We start from the raw sequence: 24,479 nt of genomic DNA, 5'->3' as shown, positions 1-24,479 counted from the left end.
CTCAACAACTGTGCATTTATGATATTTTTTCTCTAAAAGAGTTATTTAAAAAAATCTCTGGTTTTAATTTGCCTTATATTTTCAAAGCTTCACATTTTAGAAGATTACCAATCTTCTATTGCAAAATCGAACAGGAACCAGTCTAATGGCGAACTGCTTCGGAATTATCCGAGAGCGGACGGTAAGAAACGGCGCATGCGCGATCAAAAAAATGAAAACGCCGCATGCGCAAGCCCATTGCACCAGGGACACTCCAAAAACCATCAATATATGCGCCGGGCGCCGATGCGCCCGCGCAATAATTGTGAATACATACAGTGGTTTAAGATAGAATGCTCTGCACTTAATACTGATGAAGATGTTTACTTTGGCATAGTCTATGTACCTCCAGATAATTCAAAATATTTCTCTAGAGAAATATATGAAGATTTTTATCAAGAAATTGAAACTTACAGTACCACATATAATAATGTTGTATTACTTGGAGATTTCAATGCACGAACAGGGTTACAATCTGATATTACTACTGTTGATAATTTCATTTTTGAGCAAGTTGACATTAATCCTAATGAAGTATTTGATGATAATATTTCACAGTTACTAATTGCTTCCAATATGTCTGTAAGCCGCTCTTCGAAAGACTTGGTTGTTAATAGATTAGGGTCTAACCTAGTGGAATTTTGCAAAAATAATGATTTTCTAATATTGAATGGAAGAGCTTTTTCTGACAAAGATGTCGGTAGATATACCTGCAAAAATGCATCTGTAGTAGATTACGTAGTTGTCTCAAAGCACTGTTTAAAACTGTTTGATTCATTTGAAATTTCTGAATTCTGTCCGTTGCTTTCAGATGTTCACTGTGCTGTTGTTTTTCAATGTAAATCAGCTAATGTTGAAGTAGTAATTGAGGAAAATGATACTGAGAGAGTAAGACGTTGGCAAAATGAAAAATGTAATGATTTTATAGCTAATTTAGATATCCAGGAATTAGATGAAATTAGAAATATATTGAACTCAACTGACACTACATTTGACAAAGAAAAGATAAACAATATTGTTTCAAAAATTGGTTCTGTTCTTACTGTATCTGCCAAAACTACTTTTGGTGTTAAAAAGATGACCTCTAAAAAGACACCCAAGAAGTACACAAAGAAGAAATGGTTTGATAATAATTGCTGTAATGCTCGTAGAGAATTCCATAGATGTAAAAGGATGTTTAAGTCTTGTAAAACAGATGCTAATAAGCAAAGTCTATTGAATTCAAGTAAATTATATAAGAAAACTATTAGAACTGCTGTTGTTAATTATAAACGTAAATTCAAAAAAGACATTAGAAATATGTATAGTAAATCACCTAAAGATTATTGGAAATATGTGAATAGTTTGAATGATAAGTCTAAAAGCTCATGTGTTAATGAAGAAATATTTCTTAACTTTTTTGAAAATTTGAACTCTGCAAACGATGATGTTATGGAAGACCCTATTGCAGATTTCCCAGATGTTACTGTTTTACATAGTCTTGATAATGACATTACTAGAGCTGAAGTTGCAAAAGCTGTCAAGAACCTTAAAAATGATAAAGCTTGTGGTTTAGACCAGATAGCTAATGAATATATTAAATCATCATGTGACATTTTTCTTGATATCTATGTTAATTTGTTCAATGTTGTTTTACAAACTGGTATCTTACCAGAATCCTGGCTTGTTGGTGTTATATTACCAATCTATAAAAATAAAGGGGACATGCAGTCTCCGGAAAATTATAGACCGATTACAATTTTGAGTTGTCTTGGCAAAGTGTTTACTGCTATACTGAATAATAGACTGACAAATTTCCTGGAAGAAAATGAATTACTGTTAAAAAACCAAGCTGGATTTCGAAAAAATCATAGCACTATTGATAATATATTTATATTGCACTTGTTATCAGAATATTGTAAACATAAGAAATCAAAATTGTTTTGTGCCTTTGTCGATTTTAGAAAAGCTTTCGACTCTGTATGGAGAGCTGGCCTCTGGGCAAAGTTGTTAAAGTATAATATTAATGGGAAAATGTTTAATGTAATAAAAAATATGTATATCAACATAAAAACATGCTTGTTATTAAAAAATACTACCACAAAATATTTCCAATGCTGTAACGGTGTTAGACAGGGTGAGAATCTATCACCGATACTATTTTCCTTGTTTTTAAATGACCTAGAAAACTATATGTTGAACAAAAGCACACCATGTATTGACATTACTGATGTTGACTTAGATATATACCTGAAATTAATAGTTCTATTGTATGCTGATGATCCTGTAATATTTGCAAAATCTGAGCAAGAGTTGATATGTACATTAAAGAATTTTGATGACTATTGTAATATATGGAAACTAGATATTAATGTTAAAAAAACAAAAGTAATGGTGTTTGGAGATAAACCAAGACGAAATAGAAATATTATTGTAAATAATAAGCAGTTTGAGGTCGTAGATACATTTAAATACCTGGGTGTTACATTCTCTAAAAATAGACATTTAGTTAATTGTAAAAAGCATGTTGTAGAACAAGCTAGAAAAGCCTTATACTGTTTGTATGTTAAGATAAGAAATTTATGTTTGCCTATAGACTGTCAACTTAAACTATTTGACAATACTGTTGTACCAATATTACTTTATTCATGTGAAGTGTGGGGCTACGGTGATCTTAACCTTATAGAAAAAGTCCATACAGACTTTTTGAAGCATATTTTGAATGTTCAAAAAGTACACCACACATTATGTTATATGGTGATCTTGGTCGATACCCATTAAGCATTATGTTAAAAAAACGCATAATAGGTTTTTGGTATAAACTAACTCATTACAATAACAATTTGTCATCTGTTTTGTATAAATACTTGTACAAAGATTTCTCTGTTAATGGCCATCAGTATGGATGGTTTAGCAATGTTAAATCGATACTTGATGCTTGTGGTCTGAGTTATATATGGCAAAGTCAATACTTTCCAGGATCTAAATATGCTTTGTTAAACTTAGTTGAAACTTCATTAAAAGACCAGTACAAACAGAACTGGAACAGTGATATTGTTAGTTCATCCAAATGTATTAATTATAGAATATATAAGTCTGAATTTAGGCTTGAAAATTGTTATATTAATGTACATGATAACCTCATGCAACCTCTTGTAGATTTCAGACTATGTAACAACCACCTGCCAATTGAAAAGGGTAGATGGCTTGGCATTGATAGAAATGATAGAAAATGTAATTTATGCACTTGTAATGAAATTGGCGATGAATTCCATTATCTTCTTCGTTGTCCTTATTTTATGAATGCTAGAAAAATGTACTTGCCTACTATAAATATGCAAAATGTGAATATACTTACATTCAAGAATATTATGTGTGAAAATGATCCTCATAAGATAGATAACCTTAGCAAATACCTAAAAATTGTTTGTAAAACTTTCAAAAACCCACCTGGCAATAATATCTAATATTTAATAGCTTACTAGTCGTAATGATTAACACTGTACTTATGCTGTTTTGTTGTCTATACATGTAGTCTATATTTATTTGTCACCCAAAACACATACTTGTAATATGTGATGAGAGTAAAATAAAACTGTAAAACTGTAAAACAGCCAACCGGTTATTTTTCCTATAGAAATTGTAGGTGGGGTTGGGGGATGTTTTGTTTGTGATAACAATAGAGTTGATAAGTGCTAATTGGTGGAAATGCTAGACTGGCCCCATTGTTTATTAGCAGTTTTCCTACCATATACAGTATCAGAATGCATAATAAATATGTTTAAATCACAATGTCACAACGAGTGTTCATTCTTTATTTTTGAATAAACAATACTCAATACAATGGACATTTTACATTGGTATCTTATTTTATTGGTATCAATATATAAGCACATATTGAATATTTCATTCATTAAACATTTTAATTTTGACTCTATTTTAAACATTCTGAAAAACATCACGACATAATAAAACGACAGTATTTACATATGTACATGTCAGTAAGGAAAATATTGTCCAAGGTATTATTACTAATAATTATACAGTTTTATACATAAAGCACATTCAATGTAATTTAACTAAGTGTGAGACAGCATCAACATAGGACATAGTGTCCATTTCACCAATACTCAGTTGGTCCTTAAGGCGGGCCAATAGCATTCCTAGTGTTTATCTTAGCGTTACAGACTTTGTCTACACAGCGCCAATAGCTACTCTCATTTTTCCTGGTTTTCAGGCTGCACATGAAACCATTTAAAACCAGTGTTCGACCTCCTCTGTCTTAGTTTTCATCTGTAAATTATCAGGAATGTATTTATTAATTTTAACATTTGAAAACAGTGCCACGTTTGTATATGACTATCTCGTTCGCAGGCACCTTACAGTGCATACTTTAAAACCTGCTTCGAATGGAACTTGGTTCATTTAATAATCAAGTGGTACCGTGCAATACACAAAATAAATCATGGCAAGTCGTGAATTAAAGTCTACCGGTTTGGAAAGTAGCCTACCACTCGCAGATGCAGGCGTGGGCAGCCGGCGTGTTAAAATTTTATTCAGGGGGGGGGGCAAATCCCCCTTCTAAAATTTTTAACCAAATAAATTTCGTTTTGTGAGGGATGGGCGCAAGTAAAAAGGGTACGCCCCCTAAGTTAAGTCCCCTCTAACGTCGAATCCTGGCCCCGCCACTGCCTATTACCTTCAACTTTAAATGGCAATGCAAACAATAACTTCTATTATATATTCAGAGTTAAAACAAAACCTCTCAAAGTTAACACATGTCCGAGAGGTAAATAAGATGCCTGGTAAGCCTGGTGCACCAATGCATGTTATCAAAGCTTTTATACGTAAACAAGTAGAATAATTATAAATAGTAGCAATTACATCGAAATGGAATTAGGCAAACGATGTGATATTGTATCATGCGTTTCCGATCAATAGCAAGCAGACGACACGCATTAGGTTAAGTAAAAACAACAGGTGCAAATAAATTAAGCAAATAAAAAAAATATTCGCTTTTATTTTCGTGGTACAGAATAAGTAACTAAACAATTCACTGATGGCCTCCAAATATTCAATACAGTTTAAGAATCGTGTTCGTAACTAACAGTACCAGTGTGTACCAGTGTGTATTCATACAGGGGCGGCTCCAAGATTCGACGTTGGAGGGGACGTTACATAGGGGCGTAGCCTTTTGACTTTTGCCCTCCCCTAAGAAACGAAATTTATTTCGTTTAAAGTTTTGGCAGGGGTGTTTGGGGGTACGCCCCCAAGGAAATTTCTTGTCCGAAATGGTGCTTTTTGGGCGCATTTTATTACTTTTCTTCTCCTATATTGAAATAAAAAGTAAACTTGGACTTGTACCCGCCCCCCCCCCCCGAATTAGCAAGTTTCATATTATAGAAAAATCATGTCTCGACAATAAAACTTGTCTCTTGTAGATGTAAGTATTAGGATAAGCCCTGGTCCCAATATCACGAAAAAACTTGAGTCAAATCTCAATCTCAGTCTCAACTCATTTTACCACATAGCATGATTTTACACCTTTGTAAAGGCATTCTATCATATAATATGTTGATTTATGCCTATGATTAAGATTCCAAGGGAATAATATTCTACAGCCATAAATGTATTGGAGTACAATTTCTTGTTTTTTAACAATGACTCATTAATATTTCGCTCTGGAATTAAGTTTCTTTGAAATATTGACAAAATCTTACAATCAACAAATTCTATGAGAAAGTACGTTTTCAAAAAGTATAAACACATGCAAGGTTTTGAATCAATTCTATTCGTTTATGTGGTAATTTGAGTTGAGTTTGAGATTAGATTTGACTTGAGTATTTTTTTGTGATATTGGGGTCAGGTTTCCAAAAATACAATTAAATGCATACAATACTTTTAACCTTTCTTTTCAGCATTCAAGGTGCCTTATCATTAGTGGGGTCTTTATACTAATTGGTGTTATAATATTTGCCGTCGTCGTTGTGCCCAAATTTGGACATGGACAACAAAATGACCGAGATGATTCACCAAGGACTCTGCCTCCTGCGCAACACGAGTATATGGTGTGGAAGATCAAACGAAGCCTCGAGGCGCCTGCAAACAGTCCAATAAGTAAGTGTTTTACGTAGAAGGCAATTCAGAAACTATGTTGCAAGATGAAGCGATTGAACAGTTTACGTTATAAACCTTAAATTTTACATAGACAAATTTCACACAATATTAAAAGCTGCACTTTCACAGATTGAACGTTTCGATAACTTTTTTTTGTCTTCAAACGAGCCAATTTTTGCAAAAATCCATGGCAACCAGTTATACAAGACTGCTGACAAAAACTTGGATCGCAGATTTAAATATTTTAGTTCAAAAATTGATGTTGCATGCATTTTTCTTAAACCGTCTGCGATCTGATTTTTTTTTCACCAATCTTTTGTCATTGGTTTGCAGATATTTGCTCTTTCCAAGACAAACAATAAAAAAGTTGTAAAAAATAGTATATCTGTGAGAGTGCAGCTTTAAATACGATTAATAATTTTGGTTTAGTAACATATCAGTTCAAGTATGTATTTTGTGTGCAAAATATCAATATTGTTTGGTTCTTTAACATTACACACTACATCGGGTATAATGAATATGAGGTACACGTTATCTTACTTATATTTTTTTCAATGTTTAGCTAACGTGGACCACGAGGCCAGCGGTTGTCCAGAATCGTATTGTAAGCGATGTTCCGCTAACGTTCCTGATTCTCTGGAAGGGGATGAGAATAATTATGGTATTAATGTTATTAGGAGTCACCAATTAGAAAAGTATTATCAGGGGCGTAGCTTAGCCGAGAATGATGTGTAGGCCGACATCTAAAAAGCTGCTTTTTGGTCTTTGTATCGATTTTGCAAACATGTTTTACAAGAGCAACCATATCCTAACCTTTCACCTGAGATGTTTATGTCTTACAACTTGTTACTTTAGTTGCAATTATTCATTTGATGTTAAGATTATTTATTTTTTAAATTATGTGTACATAGCCTATAGCAGAAATAGTCACTGAATTATACACACCAGAATACAACTGATTAAAATTGAAAAGAAAAACACGTTTTTATGCATGCTATGTTTATATAGTTAAAACCGATCCTCTGCATTTCAGCAATGACATGCCCAAACATCGACTGTCACGACTCCCTTCTGTACGATGAATTGCTTGAGAAATTCGGAAAAACGACAAGCTGTGGCCGAGTGAATTGTAGGTTTATGTAACTTTAAAACGCGAATCGCTTATTAAGGCCTAAAATACATTTGGTTCGGGTTACCCGACGCTACCTACGAAATAGGCACCGACCATACCGTTTGTATAGTCAGTTTAAAAAAGAAATATATATATTTTTTTAATTTGTTTGCTTTTTAATATGTAGTTTAAAACCTTGAATGCTATACAGAAAATTACTTTAACACCATTCTCCAATAATGAAAATGACATTCGTATATATAGCCCAATAAAAAAAATTAAAAAACCTACCTACCCTACCTATTTTTGAAAAGGATGTAACCCTAACCAAACCTGTGTTAGGCCTAAGTCGACAATTGTATAGGGGTATGCACATCTATGTTACATTTAAAAAAAAGTTAATTTATTACAAAGTATTATTATACCTTATATGCATTCCCTTCACTCTGCACACAAATACTTTTGCATTTCTGTTCACTTAAAACTAAGAAAAGAAACGATGCAATCATTATAATACAATATTCCAATTACGAATACTTTTGGAAAAAGGTTAGAGATTGAATAAGTCTTTATTACTGAACGATAATTTCGTTATTACTTTCGCATCGTAATTTAAGCGGTAGTTTAAGGAATGTTTTGGCATGATTAACCCCTGCTGTGCATCTTCTGCTAATTGCATTGGTGTCACAGTAGGGGCCAATTTCCGGTATATTGGTTTATTGGCTTAGGGCCATTTAGGGTTCAATATTAAAAAACCTACAAAACTGCTCAGGAGGAAACTCAGATTGAAGATCTGATAAGAAGGCACCAGGCAATTGGATTAAGATCAAATCACAGAGGTTCTGTACTATACACCGATTCGGGGCTGGGGGGGAGGGGTAGTGGGGTTCGAACCTACGCCGGTTAAGTCTAAAAAAAAGTAGAAAACAGCCGGTTAGTCCACGCGGCCACAGGGACTCAAAAACAAAAAGAGGTGGATATGTTGACCTATTAAGGATCACGTGATCAAGTCAATTAACCAATCACGCAATACCACAGCCGTATTTAATTTTCAATCGCGTTTCTATCGCTATTAAATGAACATTGTGGTATTCAAAGACAATATTTGAGCAAATATCAACATTTGCTAAAGGGTTCCAGCTTTTGGTATCTTTGTTTTTAACACTCCTAATGATTTGTCATACTTTATTTCGTAATTAAAACAGAGCATTTTACAAACCATGAGCGAGTTTTATCACTCTTGTTAAGTTCATGGACGACATCGTTTCCTTCACCTTTTCCAGGCTGCATGTTAAAATGGTCCCGACCCAAAGACTACTGTAAAAACGGTGGTAGTCTCAAGTGCTTCAACGGTAAAGAACCCATATGCGTGTGTCTAAAAGGCTGGACAGGTGACACTTGTGAAACGCCGAGAGAGACACAGGTAAGGACAGTTCTAACAGGAATCAATAAAAATGACGAGTAATACTGGGCTTACACAAGGCAAAGACCTTTCCGCCACCTGATTGAACTGCTAATTAAAATTAATACAATTGTTTAGTCGGAATAAAGGATTCAGGCGGGATAATATTTCTATCTATTTATAACTCTTATATTGAAGACCAACATCTAATGCCTAACACAGTCGTGTCAAAATCATTGTTTTCTTTGATGTACTCTTTTATCATCGTTCTTTAATCTGTTGTAATTCTGTAAAAAGAAGATTAAGATTTTTTTTAAATATTAAGCGTTCCCTTTTCTTTTTATTAGAAATAGATATGTAAAGCGGAAATGAAAGTCCAAATGCACGGATCAAATTCATCGCAATAACAAATGGCCAAATAATTAGCAAATGCGGTAAACTTTTCTCAAAAGATTTTATTAATCAATAATAAGAGCGGTATATTCGTACGTTCCAACCAGAATGCGGTTGGCCAATACACTAGCGGATACAGGCGTCGGGTGCACCCCCCTCCCCTAAAATCGTTCAAGTTTACTTTTCAATTCAATTTAGGTGAAAAAAGGTAATGAATACGCCCAAAATGCACCATTTCGGACCAATAATTGATATCTTTCTGGAGGAAGAACCCAAAACCCCCTTCCAACACTTTAAACCAAACAAAATTCGGTTCTAAGACTGGATGGCATGTCAAAAGGTTTCGCCCCTTAGTCACCCCCCCCCCCCCTCCACCCTTCTAACGTCAACTCTTAGATTCGCCCCTGTAATGTCTATTTATTTATATATCTTTCCATGATGATTTTGAATTCATTCAATGAAAATGACGATATACAGTCGAAACTCGTTATGTCGACTTTGTAGAGGCCTAGGGAAAAGGTCGAGATAACGAACATTCGACTCATCCGAATTACAAAATATCACCAGTCCCAACACATTTGAGTTTGATTTATGGCTAACACTGACTTCTGCCATTGAACGGTCTTGTTACCGCCGTGAAAACAATATGTATTACTGAAAAATAAAGTGAAATAAACATGAATTATTTGTGTTAAATTTACTGTTTAAAACAAGTATGTTGCGCCGGTTTGTTTTCTACGTGCAGTGTAAAAAAGTTTATCGTCACGTAACTTTCAATGTTGTCGAATTTTCCGAGGATAGATTATTCACTAACCTGTACACATCTAATTTACAGGTTAACTGTAGCTGCTACAACAAAGAGTTGATTCATGATCAAACACTCAGTGGGCAACGGTTTATGCCGAAGTGTTTGAGTTCCAACAAAACAAGCACATGGGAAAAGTGTCATATGAATAAAGATAAATTCAACTGCATCTGTGAAAGAACAGGTACAATTTGTCATTAAACTATTGCCTGCTTAAATACGCAATCTCTAGATAGTTTGACATTATATAAAGTTGGTGTCTGCATTGACAATTGTGTATTTAAATTGCTTAAATGAAAATCGGTCTATGCTCCGTTTAAATATTCTGTTTTGAAATCGGATATCACAGGCAATTCGTATGCTTTTAATTGGATTGAAATGCAAATGAAGGATCTCGTCCTCGAGACTTGAAAATTTATATATTAGTTAAAAACTGTCTCCTCATACATAAGTTACCTAATTTAGGTAATTCTGACAATAAAGTGTGACGATATCTTCTTTCACGGGTATAACACGATCATTGGCAATAAAATATAGTTGACACACCTTCGCTTATTGTAAGATAACGTGCTGCATTTTATGCACCAGCCAATTATAACCACGGCCCCCAGGTCCGGAGGTATACCGGGGATAGCGGGGAGGGGGGAAATGGGCCGTGTTTTTACCTTCCAGGTGGCCCGACCCCGCAGTGTGTGCGAGTGAATGCGGTGGTTTTGTTTTCGTGCCGACAATAGCGGGGAATGGGCCTTACCAAGGATGTCCCTGAGGTGCGGGGAATTTGGCGGGGATAATACCAGCAGTTTGTCCCCGCAGGGTGGAGATTTTAACTGCGATTGACCGAAAGTCAAAGTCCACGCTATTCACCCGACCTTGGGAGGGGGGCGTGCTTACAATTCACTGGTGCATTCCTGAAAGTAAATATATAGTGTAAATTGAAAAGCAATATAACTTAATAAAGATAAATATATTGAATTATTTTAAATTGTAGAAAATAATGAGGAAGCACGCAACCTTACACTACCAAGTTGTGACGTCACAGCTGATCCTCCTACCAGTGGTACGTACGTTACACGATCATTCGGAACTCCTAGGCCATTTTTTTTAAAGCAAACTCGAATGTTTATGGACTGTTTACATACTCAGAAATCGGTATGGTTAAGTCCGCTGCAAGTAGATCGCGTAGTAATTTAATTTAGCAGTTTAACATAATGACTTAACTCTTGGGATTCTTAATTATGTTTGTAATAATACACTTCACTGGCAATCAATTTAAACGTAGATCAATAAATACAAGCTAAAACACCACATTTAATTAATTATGTAATTCAAAATTTTACAAACTACTTCTACAGATGTACCGGCATACCGAGGTTGTTTTTGTTGCAAGATGAAGCGATTGAACAGTTTACGTTATAAACCAGTTATACAAGACTGCTGACAAAAACTTGGATCGCAGATTTAAATATTTAAGTTCAAAAATTGATGTTGCATGCATTTTCCTTAAACCGTCTGCGATCTGATTTTTGTCACCAATCTTTTGTCATTGGTTTGCAGATATTTGCTCTTTCCAAGACAAACAATAAAAAAGTTGTAAAAAATAGTATATCTGTAAGAGTGCAGCTTTAAGTACGATTAATAATTTTGGTTTAGTAACATATCAGTTCAAGTATGTATTTTGTGTGCAAAATATCAATATTGTTTGGTTCTTCAACATTACACACTACGTCGGGTATAATGAATATGAGGTACACGTTAATTATCTTACTTATATTTTTTTTCAATGTTTAGCTAACGTGGACCACGAGGCCAGCGGTTGTTCAGAATCGTATTGTAAGCGATGTTCCGCTAACGTTCCTGATCCTCTGGAAGGGGATGAGAATAATAATGGTATTAATGTTATTAGGAGTCACCAATTAGAAAAGTATAATCAGGGGCGTAGCTTAGCCGAGAATGATGTGTAGGCCGACATCTAAAAAGCTGCTTTTTGGTCTTTGTAGCGATTTTGCAAACATGTTTTACAAGAGCAACCATATCCTAACATTTCACCTGAGATGTTTATGTCTTACAACTTGTTACTTAAGTTGCAATTATTCATTTGATGTTAAGATTTTTTTTTTAAATTATGTGTACATAGCCTATAGCAGAAATAGTCACTGAATTATACACACCAGAATACAACTGATTAAAATTGAAAAGAAAAACACGTTTTTATGCATGCTATGTTTATATAGTTAAAACCGATCCTCTGCATTTCAGCAATGACATGCCCAAACATCTACTGTCACGACTCCCTTCTGTACGATGAATTGCTTGAGAAATTCGGAAAAACGACAAGCTGTGGCCGAGTGAATTGTAGGTTTATGTAACTTTAAAACGCGAATCGCTTATTAAGGCCTAAAATACATTTGGTTCGGGTTACCCGACGCTACCTACGAAAAAGGCACCGACCATACCGTTTGTATAGTCAGTTTAAAAAAGAAATATATATATTTTTTTTTAATTTGTTTGCTTTTTAATATGTAGTTTAAAACCTTGAATGCTATACAGAAAATTACTTTAACACCATTCTCCAATAATGAAAATGACATTCGTATATATAGCCCAATAAAAAAAATTAAAAAGCCTACCTACCCTACCTATTTTTGAAAAGGATGTAACCCTAACCAAACCTGTGTTAGGCCTAAGTCGACAATTGTATAGGGGTATGCACATCTATGTTACATTTAAAAAAAAGTTAATTTATTACAAAGTATTATTATACCTTATATGCATTCCCTTCACTCTGCACACAAATACTTTTGCATTTCTGTTCACTTAAAACTAAGAAAAGAAACGATGCAATCATTATAATACAATATTCCAATTACGAATACTTTTGGAAAAAGGTTAGAGATTGAATAAGTCTTTATTACTGAACGATAATTTCGTTATTACTTTCGCATCGTAATTTAAGCGGTAGTTTAAGGAATGTTTTGGCATGATTAACCCCTGCTGTGCATCTTCTGCTAATTGCATTGGTGTCACAGTAGGGGCCAATTTCCGGTATATTGGTTTATTGGCTTAGGGCCATTTAGGGTTCAATATTAAAAAACCTACAAAATTGCTCAGCAGGAAACTCAGATTGAAGATCTGATAAGAAGGCACCAGGCAATTGGATTAAGATCAAATCACAGAGGTTCTGTACTATACACCGATTCGGGGCTGGGGGGGGGGTATTAACTTATAGAAGGATTAACCTAGGCCTTTAACCAAGAACTTACGAACGACTCTTATTATGAGTGACGCGCTCATGTCTTGGACCAAAAACTTTCCCGGTAATGCATCTGAAAACATGCATCTATGATATCGAAATTGCAGAAAGAAATAAAGTTATAGCATACAAAGGTATTTTGGTTTTAGTGGGGTTCGAACCTACGCCGGTTAAGTCTAAAAAAGTAGAAAACAGCCGGTTAGTCCACGTGGCCACAGGGACTCAAAACAAAAAGAGGTGGATATGTTGACCTATTAAGGATCACGTGATCAAGTCAATTAACCAATCACGCAATACCACAGCCGTATTTAATTTTCAATCGCGTTTCTATCGCTATTAAATGAACATTGTGGTATTCAAAGACAATATTTGAGCAAATATCAACATTTGCTAAAGGGTTCCAGCTTTTGGTATCTTTGTTTTTAACACTCCTAATGATTTGTCATACTTTATTTCGTAATTAAAACAGAGCATTTTACAAACCATGAGCGAGTTTTATCACTCTTGTTAAGTTCATGGACGACATCGTTTCCTTCACCTTTTCCAGGCTGCATGTTAAAATGGTCCCGACCCAAAGACTACTGTAAAAACGGTGGTAGTCTCAAGTGCTTCAACGGTAAAGAACCCATATGCGCGTGTCTAAAAGGCTGGACAGGTGACACTTGTGAAACGCCGAGAGAGACACAGGTAAGGACAGTTCTAACAGGAATCAATAAAAATGACGAGTAATACTGGGCTTACACAAGGCAAAGACCTTTCCGCCACCTGATTGAACTGCTAATTAAAATTAATACAATTGTTTAGTCGGAATAAAGGATTCATTCGGGATAATATTTCTATCTATTTATAACTCTTATATTGAAGACCAACATCTAATGCCTAACACAGTCGTGTCAAAATCATTGTTTTCTTTGATGTACTCTTTTATCATCGTTCTTTAATCTGTTGTAATTCTGTAAAAAGAAGATTAAGATTTTTTTTAAATATTAAGCGTTCCCTTTTCTTTTTATTAGAAATAGATATGTAAAGCGGAAATGAAAGTCCAAATGCACGGATCAAATTCATCGCAATAACAAATGGCCAAATAATTAGCAAATGCGGTAAACTTTTCTCAAAAGATTTTATTAATCAATAATAAGAGCGGTATATTCGTACGTTCCAACCAGAATGCGGTTGGCCAATACACTAGCGGATCCAGGCGTCGGGTGCACCCCCCTCCCCTAAAATCGTTCAAGTTTACTTTTCAATTCAATTTAGGTGAAAAAAGGTAATGAATACGCCCAAAATGCACCATTTCGGACCAATAATTGATATCTTTCTGGAGGAAGAACCCAAAACCCCCTTCCAACACTTTAAACCAAACAAAATTCGGTTCTAAGACTGGATGGCATGTCAAAAGGTTTCGCCCCTTAGTCACCCCCCCCCCCTTCTAACGTCAACTCATAGATTCGCCCCTGTAATGTCTATTTATTTATATATCTTTCCATGATGATTTTGAATTCATTCAATGAAAATGACGATATACAGTCGAAACTCGTTATGTCGACTTTGTAGAGGCCTAGGGAAAAGGTCGAGATAACGAACATTCGACTCATCCGAATTACAAAATATCACCAGTCCCAACACATTTGAGTTTGATTTATGGCTAACACTGACTTCTGCCATTGAACGGTCTTGTTACCGCCGTGAAAACAATATGTATTACTGAAAAATAAAGTGAAATAAACATGAATTATTTGTGTCAAATTTACTGTTTAAAACAAGTATGTTGCGCCGGTTTGTTTTCTACATGCAGTGTAAAGAAGTTTATCGTCACGTAACTTTCAATGTTGTCGAATTTTCCGAGGATAGATTATTCACTAACCTGTACACATCTAATTTACAGGTTAACTGTAGCTGCTACAACAAAGAGTTGATTCATGATCAAACACTCAGTGGGCAACGGTCTTTGCCGGAGTGTTTGAGTTCCAACAAAACAAGCACATGGGAAAAGTGTCATATGAATAAAGATAAATTCAACTGCATCTGTGAAAGAACAGGTACAATTTGTCATTAAACTATTGCCTGCTTAAATACGCAATCTCTAGATAGTTTGACATTATATAAAGTTGGTGTCTGCATTGACAATTGTGTATTTAAATTGCTTAAATGAAAATCGGTCTATGCTCCGTTTAAATATTCTGTTTTGAAATCGGATACCACAGGCAATTCGTATGCTTTTAATTGGATTGAAATGCAAATGAAGGATCTCGTCCTCGAGACTTGAAAATTTATATATTAGTTAAAAACTGTCTCCTCATACATAAGTTACCTAATTTAGGTAATTCTGACAATAAAGTGTGACGATATCTTCTTTCACGGGTATAACACGATCATTGGCAATAAAATATAGTTGACACACCTTCGCTTATTGTAAGATAACGTGCTGCATTTTATGCACCAGCCAATTATAACCACGGCCCCCAGGTCCGGTGGTATACCGGGGATAGCGGGGAGGGGGGAAATGGGCCGTGTTTTTACCTTCCAGGTGGCCCGACCCCGCAGTGTGTGCGAGTGAATGCGGTGGTTTTGTTTTCGTGCCGACAATAGCGGGGAATGGGCCTTACCAAGGATGTCCCTGGGGTGCGGGGAATTTGGCGGGGATAATACCAGCAGTTTGTCCCCGCAGGGTGGAGATTTTAACTGCGATTGACCGAAAGTCAAAGTCCACGCTATTCACCCGACCTTGGGAGGGGGGGGGGGGGCGTGCTTACACAATTCACTGGTGCATTCCTGAAAGTAAATATATAGTGTAAATTGAAAAGCAATATAACTTAATAAAGATAAATATATTGAATTATTTTAAATTGTAGAAAATAATGAGGAAGCACGCAACCTTACACTACCAAGTTGTGACGTCACAGCTGATCCTCCTACCAGTGGTACGTACGTTACACGATCATTCGGAACTCCTAGGCCATTTTTTTTAAAGCAAACTCGAATGTTTATGGACTGTTTACATACTCAGAAATCGGTATGGTTAAGTCCGCTGCAAGTAGATCGCGTAGTAATTTAATTTAGCACTTTAACATAATGACTTAACTCTTGGGATTCTTAATTATGTTTGTAATAATACACTTCACTGGCAATCAATTTAAACGTAGATCAATAAATACAAGCTAAAACACCACATTTAATTAATTATGTAATTCAAAATTTTACGAACTACTTCTACAGATGTACCGGCATACCGAGGTTGTTTTTGTTGCAAGATGAAGCGATTGAACAGTTTACGTTATAAACCAGTTATACAAGACTGCTGACAAAAACTTGGATCGCAGATTTAAATATTTAAGTTCAAAAATTGATGTTGCATGCATTTTTCTTAAACCGTCTGCGATCTGATTTTTGTCACCAATCTTTTGTCATTGGTTTGCAGATATTTGCTCTTTCCAAGACAAACAATAAAAAAGTTGTAAAAAATAGTATATCTGTGAGAGTGCAGCTTTAAGTACGATTAATAATTTTGGTTTAGTAACATATCAGTTCAAGTATGTATTTTGTGTGCAAAATATCAATATTGTTTGGTTCTTCAACATTACACACTACGTCGGGTATAATGAATATGAGGTACACGTTAATTATCTTACTTATATTTTTTTTTCAATGTTTAGCTAACGTGGACCACGAGGCCAGCGGTTGTTCAGAATCGTATTGTAAGCGATGTTCCGCTAACGTTCCTGATCCTCTGGAAGGGGATGAGAATAATAATGGTATTAATGTTATTAGGAGTCACCAATTAGAAAAGTATAATCAGGGGCGTAGCTTGGCCGAGAATGATGTGTAGGCCGACATCTAAAAAGCTGCTTTTCGGTCTTTGTATCGATTTTGCAAACATGTTTTACAAGAGCAACCATATCCTAACATTTCACCTGAGATGTCTATGTCTTACAACTTGTTACTTAAGTTGCAATTATTCATTTGATGTTAAGATTAATTTTTTTTTAAATTATGTGTACATAGCCTATAGCAGAAATAGTCACTGAATTATACACACCAGAATACAACTGATTAAAATTGAAAAGAAAAACACGTTTTTATGCATGCTATGTTTATATAGTTAAAACCGATCCTCTGCATTTCAGCAATGACATGCCCAAACATCTACTGTCACGACTCCCTTCTGTACGATGAATTGCTTGAGAAATTCGGAAAAACGACAAGCTGTGGCCGAGTGAATTGTAGGTTTATGTAACTTTAAAACGCGAATCGCTTATTAAGGCCTAAAATACATTTGGTTCGGGTTACCCGACGCTACCTACGAAAAAGGCACCGACCATACCGTTTGTATAGTCAGTTTAAAAAAGAAATATATATATTTTTTTTAATTTGTTTGCTTTTTAATATGTAGTTTAAAACCTTGAATGCTATACAGAAAATTACTTTAACACCATTCGCCAATAATGAAAATGACATTCGTATATATAGCCCAATAAAAAAAAATAAAAAGCCTACCTACCCTACCTATTTTTGAAAAGGATGTAACCCTAACCAAACCTGTGTTAGGCCTAAGTCGACAATTGTATAGGTGTATGCACATCTATGTTACATTTAAAAAAAAGTTAATTTATTACAAAGTATTATTATACCTTATATGCATTCCCTTCACTCTGCACACAAATACTTTTGCATTTCTGTTCACTTAAAACTAAGAAAAGAAACGATGCAATCATTATAATACAATATTCCAATTACGAATACTTTTGGAAAAAGGTTAGAGATTGAATAAGTCTTTATTACTGGACGATAATTTCGTTATTACTTTCGCATCGTAATTTAAGCGGTAGTTTAAGGAATGTTTTGGCATGATTAACCCCTGCTGTGCATCTTCTGCTAATTGCATTGGTGTCACAGTAGGGGCCAATTTCCGGTATATTGGTTTATTGGCTTAGGGCCATTTAGGGTTCAATATTAAAAAACCTACAAAATTGCTCAGCAGGAAACTCAGATTGAAGATCTGATAAGAAGGCACCAGGCAATTGTATTAAGATCAAATCACAGAGGTTCTGTACTATACACCGATTCGGGGCTGGGGGGGGGGGTATTAACTTATAGAAGGATTAACCTAGGCCTTTAACCAAGAACTTACGAACGACTCTTATTATGAGTGACGCGCTCATGTTTTGGATCAAAAACTTTCCCGGTAATGCATCTGAAAACATGCATCTATGATATCGAAATTGCAGAAAGAAATAAAGTTATAGCATACAAAGGTATTTTGGTTTTAGTGGGGTTCGAACCTACGCCGGTTAAGTCTAAAAAAAAGTAGAAAACAGCCGGTTAGTCCACGTGGCCACAGGGACTCAAAACAAAAAGAGGTGGATATGTTGACCTATTAAGGATCACGTGATCAAGTCAATTAACCAATCACGCAATACCACAGCCGTATTTAATTTTCAATCGCGTTTCTATCGCTATTAAATGAACATTATGGTATTCAAAGACAATATTTGAGCAAATATCAGCATTTGCTAAAGGGTTCCAGCTTTTGGTATCTTTGTTTTTAACACTCCTAATGATTTGTCATACTTTATTTCGTAATTAAAACAGAGCATTTTACAAACCATGAGCGAGTTTTATCACTCTTGTTAAGTTCATGGACGACATCGTTTCCTTCACCTTTTCCAGGCTGCATGTTAAAATGGTCCCGACCCGAAGGCTACTGTAAAAACGGTGGTAGTCTCAAGTGCTTCAACGGTAAAGAACCCATATGCGTGTGTCTAAAAGGGACAAGCTGGACAGGTGACACTTGTGAAACGCCGAGAGAGACACAGGTAAGGACAGTTCTAACAGGAATCAATAATAATGACGAGTTATACTGGGCTTACACAAGACAAAGACCTTTCCGCCACCTGATTGAACTGCTAATTAAAATTAATACAATTGTTTAGTCGGAATAAAGGATTCAGGCGGGATAATATTTATATCTATTTATAACTCTTATATTGAAGACCAACATCTAATGCCTAACACAGTCGTGTCAAAATCATTGTTTTCTTTGATGTACTCTTTTATCATCGTTCTTTAATCTGTTGTAATTCTGTAAAAAGAAGATTAAGATTTTTTTTTAATATTAAGCGTTCCCTTTTCTTTTTATTAGAAATAGATATGTAAAGCGGAAATGAAAGTCCAAATGCACGGATCAAATTCATCGCAATAACAAATGGCCAAATCATTAGCAAATGCGGTAAACTTTTCTCAAAAGATTTTATTAATCAATAATAAGAGCGGTATATTCGTACGTTCCAACCAGAATGCGGTTGGCCAATACACTAGCGGATCCAGGCGTCGGGTGCACCCCCCTCCCCTAAAATCGTTCAAGTTTACTTTTCAATTCAATTTAGGTGAAAAAAGGTAATGAAATACGCCCAAAATGCACCATTTCGGACCAATAATTGATATCTGTCTGGAGGAAGAACCCAAAACCCCCTTCCAACACTTTAAACCAAACAAAATTCGGTTCTAAGACTGGATGGCATGTCAAAAGGTTTCGCCCCTTAGTCACCCCCCCCCCTCCACCCTTCTAACGTCAACTCTTAGATTCGCCCCTGTAATGTCTATTTATTTATATATCTTTCCATGATGATTTTGAATTCATTCAATGAAAATGACGATATACAGTCGAAACTCGTTATGTCGACTTTGTAGAGGCCTAGGGTAAAGGTCGAGATAACGAACATTCGACTCATCCGAATTACAAAATATCACCAGTCCCAACACATTTGAGTTTGATTTATGGCTAACACTGACTTCTGCCATTGAACGGTCTTGTTACCGCCGTGAAAACAATATGTATTACTGAAAAATAAAGTGAAATAAACATGAATTATTTGTGTTAAATTTACTGTTTAAAACAAGTATGTTGCGCCGGTTTGTTTTCTACATGCAGTGTAAAGAAGTTTATCGTCACGTAACTTTCAATGTTGTCGAATTTTCCGAGGATAGATTATTCACTAACCTGTACACATCTAATTTACAGGTTAACTGTAGCTGCTACAACAAAGAGTTGATTCATGATCAAACACTCAGTGGGCAACGGTCTTTGCCGGAGTGTTTGAGTTCCTCCAAATCAAGCCCATGGGAAAAGTGTCATATGAATAAAGATAAATTCAACTGCATCTGTGAAAGAACAGGTACAATTTGTCATTAAACTATTGCCTGCTTAAATACGCAATCTCTAGATAGTTTGACATTATATAAAGTTGGTGTCTGCATTGACAATTGTGTATTTAAATTGCTTAAATGAAAATCGGTCTATGCTCCGTTTAAATATTCTGTTTTGAAATCGGATACCACAGGCAATTCGTATGCTTTTAATTGGATTGAAATGCAAATGAAGGATCTCGTCCTCGAGACTTGAAAATTTATATATTAGTTAAAAACTGTCTCCTCATACATAAGTTACCTAATTTAGGTAATTCTGACAATAAAGTGTGACGATATCTTCTTTCACGGGTATAACACGATCATTGGCAATAAAATATAGTTGACACACCTTCGCTTATTGTAAGATAACGTGCTGCATTTTATGCACCAGCCAATTATAACCACGGCCCCCAGGTCCGGTGGTATACCGGGGATAGCGGGGAGGGGGGAAATGGGCCGTGTTTTTACCTTCCAGGTGGCCCGACCCCGCAGTGTGTGCGAGTGAATGCGGTGGTTTTGTTTTCGTGCCGACAATAGCGGGGAATGGGCCTTACCAAGGATGTCCCTGGGGTGCGGGGAATTTGGCGGGGATAATACCAGCAGTTTGTCCCCGCAGGGTGGAGATTTTAACTGCGATTGACCGAAAGTCAAAGTCCACGCTATTCACCGGACCTTGGGGGGGGGGGGGGGCGTGCTTACAATTGACTGGTGCATTCCTGAAAGTAAATATATAGTGTAAATTGAAAAGCAATATAACTTAATAAAGATAAATATATTAAATTATTTTAAATTGTAGAAAATAATGAGGAAGCACGCAACCTTACACTACCAAGTTGTGACGACGTCACAGCTGATCCTCGTACCAGTGGTACGTACGTTACACGATCATTCGGAACTCCTAGGCCATTTTTTTAAAGCAAACTCGAATGTTTATGGACTGTTTACATACTCAGAAATCGGTATGGTTAAGTCCGCTGCAAGTAGATCGCGTAGTAATTTAATTTAGCAGTTTAACATAATGACTTAACTCTTGGGATTCTTAATTATGTTTGTAATAATACACTTCACTGGCAATCAATTTAAACGTAGATCAATAAATACAAGCTAAAACACCACATTTAATTAATTATGTAATTCAAAATTTTACGAACTACTTCTACAGATGTACCGGCATACCGAGGTTGTTTTCGATAAAAATGGCCGAGGAGCTCCGAATGTTACACGATATTTCACATTCGGAACTCCTCGGCCATTTCTCCTCAAGACAACCTCGGATGTTTGCCGGTACACCAGTAGAAGTAGTTCGTAAATTTTCAAATCATAATAGTATTAATTAATAGTAGTGTTTGAACGAATATTTTGTATTACGTTTCAATTGATTGTCAATGAGGTGCATAATTGCATTACTCATTAAGCTTCCTTTGAGAAAAGTCATAAAGTTTAACTGCTAAATTGAAATTACTACGCAATCTACTTGCAGCGTAGTTAAACTGTATAGATTTCTGACATTGTAAACCGTCCGTATACATTCGAGGTTGTTTTGATGAAAATGGGAGGGAGTCCCGAGTGAATATTTCATTCAGGGTGAGGAATCACGTGACATGATGTACATTGTGCAATCCTTGGCCAGATTTTAAACTTAACGAAATTTTGTTGAAAGATGCAACGAAGAAATTTTGGCTAAAGATTGCATCATTAAAATACAAGCAACTCTAAAATATTTTACACGTGTAGCGGCAGAAATAGCATAGTATTTTATAGGCTATGAAATATTTTCGTATAATTTCTGTCAAAAAAACTTATTTAGAAACTTTAGTCACTTACTTGCGTGTTTACGTCGATTGTGACCCGTGAAGACCCATGTGAGAACCCCTTGAAGCCACGTGATTCCTCGCCCTGTCAATGAGCTTGATGTTATTATGTCTCTTTGAACAAGTCATGGAAAATGAAATGTACTTTAATAGTGTTATATAAAGTATGAAAACCGGTATTCTTTGAGATTGCACTTACTGATTGTTTGGTGGATTTTACCTCAATAACTGTAACAGTAATGTTTCATATCGTTAGTCAAAAGTTAAATACACAATATCATTCAGCGATATAATTTGTTATGTACTGCGTTGAATATCATTTTGGCAACATGTTATTTTGTTTACTTTTAGCGGCAGAGCACATTTTGTCTGGACATTTAACAACAGTACTTGTGTTTGTTTTGACGGTTTGCATCCGAAACACAGATTTAGAGCGTTCGCAAGAGATATATTGACATTCCAATGTCAAGTAAAGTACTCTTTGTCCCTGGAGAATGGAAATGTGTTCGGAGACTGAAAAATGGCTGTGCTTTACAAAGTTCAATAAGCGAGAAAATGACATGTGATTCGGATACAGTATGTCTCGGTACATTGAAATAATCCCAGTGATGAATAAACATAATGCGCTCTCTCTGGTCAATCATGCGTTTAATGGCGCAATAATTCGAAACAAAGGCTCAAAAGATTAAGGCTTCGAATTTATGTTTTAAAGGGATGTGATGCTGGAGAATGGACATGTGTTCGGAGACTGTAAATTAGCTTGGTTTTATAAAGTTCAATAAGCGAAGTAATACCTCAGATTAGGAGACAGTATGTGAGATAAAATTGTAACACTGCAATTCCAAACTAACTTCCTAGGAAAGTTGAATATGCAATTGTGGTGAATTATTAAATGTTCCAACTGGTGCAGAAAGAACAAGGTTAATTTTTTAAGAAAATAATCAAAGAGTCGTATCGTTTCCTTCTGACGTTTGGACCAAAACTATTTGAATAAATGTTGCGCTTTCAATCATTATTTAAGCAACATCCAATTGTACATAACTCTGTGTTAGATAGTGCCAAGCAATGTTGTTGTTTTTTGCTCATTTCGCGTATATACAAATTGAAATGGTGTATAGTTAGTATAAAATTGTACATATATTTATATAATAAGATTTTGATAATTATTGAAAATATGCATCGTTTTACAAGTATCTTTTTCAATTTAATGCGAAGGAACTTTGCAAGCTGAAACGTCCTGCTGCTTTAATTTGGCGCTTTTTTCGTACCAAGATCGATGTGTGTATTTATTCATTTAATGATTGAATGAAAACTACTGGGAAAAGCCAAGTAGCCAAAAATTAACAAAAACATGGTAGAGGCACAAGGCAAGGTCCTTCTGGACACAAAATGAGAGACATCCAACGTCGTTTAACATCAAGTTTCAAATAAATCTTAGTATTACCGCCTTAAAGCGGCTTGAATTCTATATTGGTCTTAACTGGATCTAAAACGATGTATCTAATCGGATTTTTTTGTTATTTAAAACTGACCAATAGAGTGAAAGAAGTCAATCATGTATGTTTGAACACTGACATGTCTTGATTGTGGTTCACTTGAATGTCAGATGTTTTACTTCCGGGAAGAATTAAGTGGCTGCTCTTTTCGTCGTATATTGTTTATTCCTACTTACACGATACTCGTGTGAACAAAATTTTCAATCCAAACGAGTTTTAAAAGCCTTCCAAATCCTTTTCGGCAGAATAGAGCATTTTCTGTCCTTTTTAAATATTTTTAACCTAGAACTCTTATTTCAACTGATGTTGATATTTTATCAGTTAACGGCGTCTAGTCACTTTCTTACCAAATTTATGTTTTCGTTGTATGATACGTGTACTATAAAACGCAAACGAGTTCATTTAAATCAAACATTCAGATCATGTTCATACACACTAGCATATCCGGGGGCGGAGGGAGATTTGCCCCCCCCCCCCAATTTTTTTTTTAAATCGCCCAAATTTACTTCTCATTTCAATATAGGAGAAGAAGAATAATGAAATGCGCCCAAAATGCACCATTTCGGACTAGAAAGTGTGTCATTAGGCCGCCCCTGGTACATGTTGCTGTCATTAGGCCGCACCTGGTACATGTTGCTGTCATTAGGCCGCACCTGGTACATGTTGCTGTCATTAGGCCGCCCCTGGTACATGTTGCTGTCATTAGGCCGCCCCTGGTACATGTTGCTGTCATTAGGCCGCCCCTGGTACATGTTGCTGTCATTAGGCCGCCCCTGGTACATGTTGCTGTCATTAGGCCGCCCCTGGTACATGTTGCTGTCATTAGGCCGCCCCTGGTACATGTTGCTGTCATTAGGCCGCACCTGGTACATGTTGCTGTCATTAGGCCGC

The 24,479-nt window shown here is 35.7% G+C and overlaps 1 protein-coding gene across 1 annotated transcript in view; it reads left to right on the top strand.

Annotated features, from left to right (window-relative positions):
- Positions 1 to 23,246, top strand: part of LOC128214031 (neurogenic locus notch homolog protein 1-like) — a 39,919-nt gene extending 16,673 nt beyond the window's left edge. Inside the window, exons 2-18 of the mRNA XM_052920246.1 lie at positions 5,937 to 6,135; positions 6,698 to 6,796; positions 7,169 to 7,264; positions 8,530 to 8,669; positions 9,877 to 10,030; positions 10,835 to 10,903; positions 11,635 to 11,733; positions 12,103 to 12,198; positions 13,644 to 13,783; positions 14,982 to 15,135; positions 15,949 to 16,017; positions 16,750 to 16,848; positions 17,221 to 17,316; positions 18,764 to 18,909; positions 20,115 to 20,268; positions 21,078 to 21,149; positions 22,444 to 23,246. Of these exons, the coding sequence (XP_052776206.1) occupies positions 5,937 to 6,135; positions 6,698 to 6,796; positions 7,169 to 7,264; positions 8,530 to 8,669; positions 9,877 to 10,030; positions 10,835 to 10,903; positions 11,635 to 11,733; positions 12,103 to 12,198; positions 13,644 to 13,783; positions 14,982 to 15,135; positions 15,949 to 16,017; positions 16,750 to 16,848; positions 17,221 to 17,316; positions 18,764 to 18,909; positions 20,115 to 20,268; positions 21,078 to 21,149; positions 22,444 to 22,547 (1,986 nt within the window). The 3' untranslated portion in view covers positions 22,548 to 23,246. The remainder of the gene's footprint in view (positions 1 to 5,936; positions 6,136 to 6,697; positions 6,797 to 7,168; positions 7,265 to 8,529; positions 8,670 to 9,876; positions 10,031 to 10,834; positions 10,904 to 11,634; positions 11,734 to 12,102; positions 12,199 to 13,643; positions 13,784 to 14,981; positions 15,136 to 15,948; positions 16,018 to 16,749; positions 16,849 to 17,220; positions 17,317 to 18,763; positions 18,910 to 20,114; positions 20,269 to 21,077; positions 21,150 to 22,443) is intronic.
- The last annotated feature ends 1,233 nt before the right edge of the window (positions 23,247 to 24,479 follow it).

The sequence above is a fragment of the Mya arenaria genome, chromosome 13 (assembly GCF_026914265.1).
Source record: "Mya arenaria isolate MELC-2E11 chromosome 13, ASM2691426v1".
In the NCBI taxonomy this organism is placed as follows: Eukaryota; Metazoa; Mollusca; class Bivalvia; order Myida; family Myidae; genus Mya; species Mya arenaria.
Note: the sequence above shows the minus strand (reverse complement) of the source record. Positions and strands in the feature narration are given on the sequence as shown.